Source organism: Schistocerca serialis, chromosome 1 (assembly GCF_023864345.2).
Source record: "Schistocerca serialis cubense isolate TAMUIC-IGC-003099 chromosome 1, iqSchSeri2.2, whole genome shotgun sequence".
Classification (NCBI taxonomy): domain Eukaryota; kingdom Metazoa; phylum Arthropoda; class Insecta; order Orthoptera; family Acrididae; genus Schistocerca; species Schistocerca serialis.
In genome coordinates this window covers 69,646,075-69,658,527 of record NC_064638.1, presented here as the reverse complement: position 1 = coordinate 69,658,527, position 12,453 = coordinate 69,646,075, and the positions used below count along the sequence as shown (strand labels likewise).

Sequence of the window (12,453 nt, the reverse complement as noted above, 5' to 3'; positions counted from 1 at the left end):
ATTTGGATTTCATAGCTGATAAACAACAGAAATGGGCTTTCAGCATGCAGTGTTAATCTTTCCTTTGTGTATCAAAGGATAACTGCTATCCTTATTTTTAAAAAGATTTTTACATTATTATACAGGTTTTGCACTATTGTGAGATATGAACTTTAATTTCAGCTTAATGATGATGTTACTTTTAATGTTGATTTGAGATAAAACTATTCTCTGAAGAGACAGTAGTCAACAAATCTAGTTGATAGTAATGGGAAATTACTTTGTTTCATATCTGTCTTTTTGCAGCATGTTTCATTGCAACAACCTGTTGAGAAATGCTACTGCTTAAGTGTTGCCAAAGTCTCATATGGTCGTGAAACAATAGTGTCCAGTAGGGGTGACATGCACAATACGAGTGAACGTGCTCTGGGGAGCAGAGACACCCCCACACATCGACTTGTTGTGTATGATCTGAAAGGCGCATGGACAAAGAGCAACAGAGATGTTGCTTTTGCATTATTTGATACATTCATGAAAACCCAGGTAAGTAATGTATTTTATGAGTCTCAAAATTCAATAATAATTTGCCATTTCCATTACACTAAAGCATTCAGAAAGGGATGTATAATTACTTTAGATGCCAATGTTGTTAAATAAAAACATGAAATTTTTGCACTTACTTTTCATTATTGGGATGTTAATCACAACACAGAAGCTTTAATTTATCTCTGCACTACAGCAACATAATTTTAACTGCCTGCCAGCACTTCCTAGAGACACTCTCAAAATGTTGTAGAAATGGAGAGGAGCTAAGCTAAAGCTCAGAATCGTGCTGCAAAGCATGTTTAGATGATCAACTGGAAGAGCAGTATGACAACACAGTTTCTCAGTACAACACACTGTTTTAACATCTCATAAACCATCAGCAAATGATATGCTCTGCAAAAATAAAGGAACTGCATTTCTTGCATCATATAGCCATTGATTATGAGTATCGGTTTACACTCTCATTCCTGATGGTATTTTTGCCTCAAAGTTTAGCTAATTCTGTTGGAAGTAACAAAGCAAACTCCATCCATTGCATTTTATGTTGTTCTGAAAAATAGTGTGTTACAATATGACGTCAATGTTTTCAGTACCTTATTTATACAGTGATGAACTTGTTTTAGAAAAGTGTAAAAAATTGGAGGAAATTATTTACTCAGATCATCTTGTAAATTCAAATTTTTGTCTTAATTTTGTTAATATAATTGTTACTAGCAGAAGTCAAGCCACTAATTTTGTCATCACTTTCCTTGTTGCTTGCCCATTTTTTTAGCTTTGACACACTTGTTTGATCATAAATACTATAATGCTCGTGATGACTATCATGTAGCTTTATATTCATCACTAATATAATGGAATGTTTGCTCTCATGTTGAATTTGACACTAGTCTCTGTTTGTGGTGCTTATTTTCAGTGGATTGCATGAGAAGGCAAACAGCCATATAAGTCTCTTCTTTACACTTTTAAATGTGTGTTATTTAGTGTTGTGCAAAAGAGGGAGGTACTTTATAACAAAACCCTCATAGTTTGAAGTGATACTCTGTGGAGATAAACATTTGCTCATCTAATTTCTAATAGCAGTAAAAGCACAACTTATTAAACATTATTAGTGGATGGCTGAACTGAATTAGCCACCAGACTTGCATGTTGCAAAACTGCTGAATGGCTCATACACTGAACATGTTTTGCAAGAAATGCATTACGGCAGTTATGATATACAAAATCGTTCTTTTTTTTTTTTTTTTTTTTTGAGACCCACTTTTCTTGGAACATATGTATTATACTGCTATGTAATCATTCATAACATGTGTCCAACAAATTTGTTACACACTTGCAACGTAACAGGACTGATAGACTGTGAATCTGACATACAGTTGTTAAACACCATGAGCTTTACATTACTTAATTGGAACATATTTTTCTTATTAAATATTTTCCTCACACAGCAATTGAAGAAGAATATTTCAACAGAAGCTCTCAAAGGTTTCCGTGGTGACAATTCCTCTACACCTATGAAATCACGTCCAAGGAATTCTGAAGGTCCTGTGACTCCCCCACCAAATACCAGCATACAGGTAAAGTACATTGTCTGAAAGCCTTCAGTGCAGAATAATAATAATAATAATAATAATACTGGAACAGAACCATTATAACAGATAAAACAACACCACATAACAAACCTGACATCATACTCACCAATAAAAAGAAGAAATTAACACAACTAATCGTAATATCACTACCCAATACAACAAATATACAAAAGAAAACATGAGAAAAAATTGAAAAATACATCCAACTGGCTGAGGAAGTCAAGGACATGTGGCATCAGGATAAAGTTGACATTATACCAATTATACTATCAACTACAGGAGTCATACCCCACAATATCCACCAGTACATCAATGCAATACAGCTACATCCAAACTTGTATATACAAGTACAGAAATCCGTAATTATTGATATATGTTCAATTACGTTAAAGTTCCTAAATGCAATATAACATATACCGTACAGTTAAAAGGAAGTCACGCTTGATCAAGGTCCGTGTCACTTTCCATTTTTGACCAGACATTATGTCTGAGAAGAGAAAAATAATAATAATAATAATAATAATAAGCCTCGGACAAGCGCCGTCATGGTCGGGGACGACGCTTGAACCCTATGCCCGCCCACAATGGTAACGACACTGCTAGCCAACTGGAAAATGATTTAAATCCAAATAGAGGTGTTTTGCAGGATATGCTTCCTGCAACCACCCTAGAAGGAAAACAAAGACAGAGGATGAGATGGTCAGATGAAGTTAATCTACACCTCATGTTCTGTTATTACCAAGCAACAAACCTAGGAACCAACACAACTGGATACAGATCACAAGTATACACAACATTTATTACCAGATACCCAGAATTAAAATTTTTAACAGAACAACGACTAGCTGATCAGATCCGTGTAATAATAAAAAATAACAGGATACCCCAGTCAGAATTAGAAAACATCAAACAAGTACAACAAATACTGGAACAAAATAAAGTGCAATCAGAAGAAGAAGAACATACAGTAATGGACTCAAACATCCCAGAGCAAACAAACAAAGAACAACACGCACCAATTAAACAATCAGAGGAAAACGAAATCTTAAGACAGCCACCAGAACAAGCACAAATAGAACATAAAGTGACACAGATGTTAGATATAGAAGAAAAATTTCAGCTGACATATATAGAATACAAAGACACAAATACAGACATTAGACCATTCTTGCATAGACCACCAAATAACCCACAAGTCGAAACAACAATAAAAACTATCAACACAATCATACACAACAAAATAAATGAAAACACAACTATGGAAGAGTTACAGCTACTGGTTTATGTAGGAGCACTCACTACACTAAATATACACACTAGGCAGAGATCAGAACCAACCAACACACAGAAGAAACACACAAAACCAGCATGGCAACACAGGCTACAGATCAAAATAAAAAAACTGAGAAAAGACATCGGACAGCTAACACAATTTATAAGAAATGAAATCTCGGAAAAAAAACGAAAAAGGTTAGGTAAAATCTCACAACAAGAAGCGACAGAGCAATTAGACGAAAAGAAGCAGAAATTACAAGCATTAGCCAAACGACTCAGAAGATACAAAAAAAGTGAAAATAGAAGGAAACAAAACCAAACATTCAACACAAACCAAAAGAAATTCTACCAGACAATAGATAACACACACATTAAAATAAACAATCCACCAAACATAACAGACATGGAACACTTCTGGAGCAACATATGGTCAAACCCGGTACAACATAACAGGCATGCACGGTGGATACAAGCAGAAACAGACACATACAAGATGATACCACAAATGCCTGAAGTGATAATTTTGCAACATGAAGTCACCCAAGCAATTAATTCTACTCACAATTGGAAAGCCCCTGGAAATGATAAAATAGCAAATTTCTGGTTAAAGAAGTTCACCTCAACACATTCACATCTAACTAAATTATTTAACTGTTACATTGCAGACCCATACACATTCCCTGATACACTTACACACGAAATAACATATCTGAAACCTAAATATCAAGCAGACACAGCGAACCCAGCTAAATATCGCCCCATAACATGCCTACCAACAATATACAAGATATTAACTTCAGTCATTAAACAGAAATTAATGACACATACAACACAGAACAAAATTATAAATGAAGAACAAAAAGGCTGTTGCAAAGGAGCACGAGGATGTAAAGAGCAACTGATAATAGATGCAGAGGTGACATATCAAGCTAAAACTAAACAAAGGTCACTACACTACGCATACATTGATTACCAAAAAGCTTTTGATAGTGTACCCCACTCATGGTTACTACAAATATTGGAAATATACAAAGTAGATCCTAAATTGATACAGTTCCTAAACATAGTAATGAAAAATTTGAAAACCACACTTAATATCCAAACAAATTCAAATAATATCACATCACAGCCAATACAGATTAAGTGTGGAATATACCAAGGAGACTCATTAAGTCCTTTCTGGTTCTGCCTTGCTCTGAACCCACTATCCAACATGCTAAATAATACAAATTATGGATCAATATTACTGGAACATACCCACACAAAATCACACATTTGCTATACATGGATGATCTAAAACTACTGGCAGCAACAAATCAACAACTCAACCAATTACTAAAGATAACAGAAGGATTCAGCAATGATATAAGTATGGCTTTTGGAACAGACAAATGTAAGAAAAATAGCATAGTCAAGGGAAAACACACTAAACAAGAAGATTACATATTGGATAACCACAGCGACTGCATAGAAGCGATGGAAAAAACGGATGCCGATAAATATCTAGGATACAGACAAAAAATAGGAATAGATAATACAAATATTAAAGAAGAACTAAAAGAAAAATATAGACAAAGACTAACAAAAATACTGAAAACAGAATCGACAGCAAGAAACAAGACAAAAGCTATAAATACTTATGCCATACCAATATTGACCTACTCATTTGGAGTAGTGAAATGGAGTAACACAGACCTAGAAGCACTCAATACACTTACACGATCACAATGCCACAAATATAGAATACATCACATACATTCAGCAACAGAAAGATTCACATTAAGCAGAAAGGAAGGAGGAAGGGGATTTATCGACATAAAAAACCTACATTATGGACAGGTAGACAATTTAAGAAAATTCTTTCTAGAACGAGCAGAAACTAGCAAAATACACAAGGCAATCACTCATATAAATACATCGGCTACACCACTGCAATTTCATAACCACTTCTACAACCCTTTAGATCACATAACATCAACAGATACGAAGAAAGTAAATTGGAAAAAGAAAACACTTCATGGCAAGCACCCGTATCATCTAACACAGCCACACATCGATCAAGACGCATCCAACACATGGCTAAGAAAATGCAATATATACAGTGAGACAGAAGGATTCATGATTGCAATACAGGATCAAACAATAAACACCAGGTATTACAGCAAGCATATTATTAAAGATCCCAATACCACAACAGATAAATGCAGACTTTGTAAACAACAAATAGAAACAGTAGATCACATCACAAGCAGATGTACAATACTAGCAAATACAGAATACCCCAGAAGACATGACAATGTCGCAAAAATAATACATCAACAGCTTGCCTTACAACATAAACTTTTAAAACAACACGTTCCTACATACAAGTATACACCACAAAATGTACTGGAGAATGATGAATACAAATTATACTGGAACAGAACCATTATAACAGATAAAACAACGCCACATAACAAACCTGACATCATACTCACCAATAAAAAGAAGAAATTAACACAACTAATCGAAATATCCATACCCAGTACAACAAATATACAAAAGAAAACAGGAGAAAAAATTGAAAAATACATCCAACTGGCTGAGGAAGTCAAAGACATGTGGCATCAGGATAAAGTTGACATCATACCAATTATACTATCAACTACAGGAGTCATACCACACAATATCCACCAGTACATCAATGTAATACAGCTACATCCAAACATATATATACAACTACAGAAATCCGTAATTATTGATACATGTTCAATTACGTTAAAGTTCCTAAATGCAATATAACATATACTGTACAGTTAAAAGGAAGTGACGCTTGATCAAGGTCCGCGTCACTCCATTTTTAACTGGACTTAACGTCTGAGAAAGTGAAGGAAATAATAATAATAATAAATCCCGTGGAGGCCTGGGAAAAGAATAGGCCTCCGGTATGTTCTGCCAGTCGTAAAAGGCGACGAAAAGAACAAACCACTAATAGGGCTAACCCCCTTTTAGTGTGATTACTTGGTTCAGGACAGAACTAAAGAAGCCTCGGACAAGCGCCGTCATGGTCGGGGACGACGCTTGAACCCTATGCCCGCCCACAATGGTAACGACACTGCTAGCCAACTGGAAAATGATTTAAATCCAAATAGAGGTGTTTTGCAGGATATGCTTCCTGCAACCACCCTAGAAGGAAAACAAAGACAGAGGATGAGATGGTCAGATGAAGTTAATCAACACCTCATGTTCTGTTATTACCAAGCAACAAACCTAGGAACCAACACAACTGGATACAGATCACAAGTATACACAACATTTATTACCAGATACTCGGAATTAAAATTTTTAACAGAACAATGACTAGCTGATCAGATCCGTGTAATAATAAAAAATAACAGGATACCCCAGTCAGAATTAGAAAACATCAAACAACAAGTACAACAAATACTGGAACAAAATTATATGCAATTAGAAGAAGAAGAAAATACAGTAATGGACTCAAACATCCCAGAGCAAACAAACAAAGAACAACACGCACCAATTAAACAATCAGAGGAAAACGAAATCTTAAGACAGCCACCAGAACAAGCACAAATAGAACACGAAGTGACACAGATGTTAGATATAGAAGAGAAATTTCAGCTGACATATATAGAATACAAAGACACAAATACAGACATTAGACCATTCTTGCATAGACCACCAAATAACCCACAAGTCGAAACAACTATAACAACTATCAACAAAATCATACACAACAAAATAAATGAAAATACAACTATGGAAGAGTTACAGCTACTGGTTTATGTAGGAGCACTCACTACACTAAATATACACACTAGGCAGAGATCAGAACCAACCAACACACAGAAGAAACACACAAAACCAGCATGGCAACATCAGAATAGAAAAAATGAGAAAAGACATCGCACAGCTAACACAATTTATAAGAAATGAAATATCAGACAAAAAACGAAAAAGGTTAGGTAAAATCTCACAACAAGAAGCAATAGAGCAATTAGATGAAAAGAAGCAGAAATTACAAGCATTGGCCAAACGACTTAGAAGGTACAAAAAAAGCGAAAATAGAAGGAAACAAAACCAAACATTTAGCACAAACCAAAAGAAATTTTACCAGACAATAGATAACACACACATTAAAATAGACAATCCACCAAACATAACAGACATGGAACACTTCTGGAGCAACATATGGTCAAACCCGGTACAACATAACAGGCATGCACAGTGGATACAAATGCCTGAAGTGATAATTTTGCAACAGGAAGTCACCCAAGCAACTAATTCTACTCACAATTGGAAAGCCCCTGGAAAAGATAAAATAGCAAATTTCTGGCTAAAGAAATTCAAACACATTCACATCTAACTAAATTATTTAACAGTTACATTGCAGACCCATACACATTCCCTGATACACTTACACATGGAATAACTTATCTGAAACCTAAAGATCAAGCACACACAGCAAACCCAGCTAAATATCGCCCCATAACATGCCTACCAACAATATACAAAATATTAACTTCAGTCATTACACAGAAATTAATGACACATACAACACAGAACAAAATTATAAATGAAGAACAAAAAGGCTGTTGCAAAGTAGCACGAGGATGTAAAGAGCAACTGATAATAGATGCAGAGGTGACATATCAAGCTAAAACTAAACAAAGGTCGCTACACTATGCATACATTGATTACCAAAAAGCTTTTGATAGTGTACCCCACTCATGGTTACTACAAATATTGGAAATATACAAAGTAGATCCTAAATTGATACAGTTCCTAAACATAGTAATGAAAAATTGGAAAACCACACTTAATATCCAAACAAATTCAAATAATATCACATCACAGCCAATACAGATTAAGTGTGGAATATACCAAGGAGACTCATTAAGTCCTTTCTGGTTCTGCCTTGCTCTGAACCCACTATCCAACATGCTAAATAATACAAATTATGGATACAATATTACTGGAACATACCCACACAAAATCACACATCTGCTATACATGGATGATCTAAAACTACTGGCAGCAACAAATCAACAACTCAACCAATTACTAAAGATAACAGAAGTATTCAGCAATGATATAAATATGGCTTTTGGAACAGACAAATGTAAGAAAAATAGCATAGTCAAGGGAAAACACACTAAACAAGAAGATTACATATTGGATAACCACAGCGACTGCATAGAAGGGATGGAAAAAACAGATGCCTATAAATATCTAGGATACAGACAAAAAATAGGAATAGATAATACAAATATTAAAGAAGAACTAAAAGAAAAATATAGACGAAGATAAACAAAAATACTGAAAACAGAATCGACAGCAAGAAACAAGACAAAAGCTATAAGTACTTATGCTATACCAATATTGACCTACTCATTTGGAGTAGTGAAATGGAGTAACACAGACCTAGAAGCACTCAATGCACTTACACGATCACAGTGCCACAAATATAGAATACATCACATACATTCAGCTACTGAAAGATTCACATTAAGCAGAAAGGAAGGAGGAGGGGGATTTATCGACATAAAAAACCTACATTATGGACAGGTAGACAATTTAAGAAAATTCTTTATAGAACGAGCAGAAACTAGCAAAATACACAAAACAATCACTCATATAAATACATCAACCACACCACTGCAATTTCATAAACACTTCTACAACCCTTTAGATCACATAACATCAACAGATACGAAGAAAGTAAATTGGAAAAAGAAAACACTACATGGCAGGCACCCGTATTATCTAACACAGCCACACTTCGATCAAAACGCATCCAACACATGGCTAAGAAAAGGCAATATATACAGTGAGACGGAAGGATTCATGATTGCAATACAGGATCAAACAATAAACACCAGATATTACAGCAAGCATATTATTAAAGATCCCAATACCACAACAGATAAATGCAGACTTTGCAAACAACAAATAGAAACAGTAGATCACATCACAAGCAGATGTACAATACTAGCAAATACAGAATACCCCAGAAGACATGACAATGTCACAAAAATAATACATCAACAGCTCGCCTTACAACATAAACTTTTAAAACAACACGTTCCTACATACAAGTATACACCACAAAATGTACTGGAGAATGATGAATACAAATTATACTGGAACAGAACCATTATAAAAGATAAAACAACACCACATAACAAACCTGACATCATACTCACCAATAAAAAGAAGAAATTAACACAACTAATCGAAATATCGATACCCAACACAACAAATATACAAAAGAAAACAGGAGAAAAAATTGAAAAATACATCCAACTGGCTGAGGAAGTCAAGGACATGTGGCATCAGGATAAAGTTGACATTATACTAATTATACTATCAACTACAGGAGTCATACCACACAATATCCACCAGTACACCAACGTAATACAGCTACATCCAAACTTATATATACAACTACAGAAATCTGTAATTATTGATACATGTTCAATTACCCGAAAGTTCCTAAATGCAATGTAACATATACCGTACAGTTAAAAGGAACTCACGCTTGATCAAGGCCCGCGTCACTTTCCATTTCTAACCAGACATAACGTCTGAGAAAGGGAAATAATAATAATAATAATAATAATGTCAGATGAAATCTATAGGCTCAAGGTTCAATGCTCAATCAATTCCAGGCTTTTTTTGTCACTTATTGTATATGCAAATAATTCAGAGTTAATCCTTGAATCTTAGTTCATGTTAAACTAAGTCCTCCTACAAGTGGGTGCTATCAAATGTATTGAAAACAAAAGCATAACTCCTCCAATATACATGTGTTGTATACCATCTACATACACATATCCTGCAACCCACCATATGGCATGTGACGGATCATACATTGTACCACTACTAGTCATTTCCTTTGCTGTTCCTCTCACAAATAAAATGAGTGAAAAAAGACTGTCTCCATATGAACTCTAATTTATTATACATTACCTTCATGAGACTTATGTCGGCAGCAGTAGAATGATTTTCCAGTTAGCTTCAAATACTATTTCTTTAAATTCTCTCAATAGTGCTCCTCAAAAAGAACATTACCTTCCCTCTAGGAATTCCAATTTGAGTTCCTGAAGCATACCCATTTTTGCATGCTGTTTGAACCTACCTGTAACAAATCTAGCAGCCCACCTCTGAATTGCTTTGATTTCTTTCTTTAATCTGACGTGGTGTTGATCCCAAAATTCAACAGTATTCAAGAATATGTGGCATTAGTGTCTTGTATGCAGTCTCCTTTCCATATAACCAATACTTTCCCAAAGTTGACCCAATAAACAGCAGTAGACCATTTGTCTGCTGTACCACAATCCTCACTCGCTCTTTCCGTTTCATATCACTTTGCAACATTATGTCCAGATATTTAAACAAAGCGACTGTGTTCAGAAGAACACTACTAATGCTGTGTTTGAACATTAAGGGTTTCTTTTTCCTGCTCATCTGCAATAACTTAAATTTTTTCATGTTTAGAGCTAGCTGTCTTTAATCATACAGGATGTTCAATAAGTAACTATGCAGTTCATAACTTGCCGTATTAAAGTCCTGGAAGTTATAAGAGATGCTGGAAGTGATCTCCTTAAACTTGAAGACACAGTTGCACACGTTTGTGCATATTCCTGAAGATATTGCGCAGAACATTGGGAGTGATGTTCCTAATGTGGTGTGTCATTCAAATTGCCTTCATAGTCCTTTCCCTTCAACATACCCCATAAAAAGTAATCCGGTAGAGCCAAGTCAGGTGAATGGGGAGCTCAGAGTCCTCGAGAGATGATGCGGTCACCAAAGATGTCCTTTATAAAGTTCATCGCCTTGTGAGTGGTATGTGCAGTCGCCCCATCAAGTTTGAAACCAGGCATTTTCAATTTCATCCTGATTCAGTTCACCTAGGAAGGGCTCCAGAATGCAGGTGCAGTACCATTCTGCATTTATTGTGTCCTGAAAGAAGATTGGCCCAATGATGCATTTACTAGTCACAGCTCACCAAACACCAACATTTTGCTCATGCAGTAGGCACACCTTGAATTCATGCGGATTCTCTGTAGTCCACACACGACTATTCTGGCAATTCACATAACCAGAGAGGTGAAATCATGCCTCATCCATGAAAAATTTTACGTCAAGAATCACCTCACCATTGCCCTGCAGGAAGGGCAGAAACCAGTTGCAAAAGTTCACATGTGCTTGGTGATCGGTGTCTCTCAGTCCATGCACAACCGACATTTTGTACGGGTACATCGACAGTGACTTCCGGAGAATCTTGTGAGTGGATCCCGTGGACACGTGGGCCTGCTGAGCTAGTCGCCTAACCGATTTCTTTGAACTTCGGAGCATCATGTCTTGCATTTCCGCCACCTTCTCTTCAAATGTGGATGTGGATGGCTTGCCTGATTTTGGAGCAGTATGAATGCTTCCAGTCTTTAGAAACTTAGTGATGTGGCTCCGTACAACACTGTGGTTAGGCATCTTCACTCCTGGGAACTTTGCTGCAAATGCAGCTTCTACTGCTGAGGTAAACTGGACTCCATTGTGGAACACATGCTCCACAAGAAACACTGTTTGTTCAGTCGTCAACATGATGAGCTAGATCACAATGATGTCATACAAGACATTGGTCTTGAATCTAACTGGACCTGTGAACGAAGACAAATACCTGGTCAAATATGTTCCTTACTACTTACTTACTTTTATTTACTTTATGCGATCAAGCCAAAAAGACCGCTCGCTGGTTTGAGAGATTGCCTCCACTTCAGTCTGTCTTCGGCTCCTTTCTTCCGTGCTTCCAGCAGTCCCATCCTCTGAAGGTCTTTGGATACGCAGTCACTCCATCAAGTTCTAGGTCTTCCTACAGGCCTTCTTCCGGTTGCCTGTTGAGTACAGTTTTTGGCCATTGGTTGTCCTGCATCCAAGCAACATGCCCTGCCCACTGGAGTCGTCGCATCTTCCTTATAGCCATGATGTTCAATTCTTTGTAAATATCATACAACTCTGTATTATGACAAATTCTCCATTTTTCACTCTCATTATCATAAACTGG

At 36.1% G+C, this 12,453-nt stretch overlaps 1 protein-coding gene across 1 annotated transcript in view; it reads left to right on the top strand.

Annotated features, from left to right (window-relative positions):
• Nucleotides 1–12,453, top strand: part of LOC126461608 (protein KIAA0100) — a 320,706-nt gene that overhangs the window by 224,054 nt on the left and 84,199 nt on the right. The window contains exons 25-26 of the mRNA XM_050096009.1: nt 286–522; nt 1,971–2,099. Coding sequence (XP_049951966.1) covers nt 286–522; nt 1,971–2,099 — 366 coding nt within the window. The remainder of the gene's footprint in view (nt 1–285; nt 523–1,970; nt 2,100–12,453) is intronic.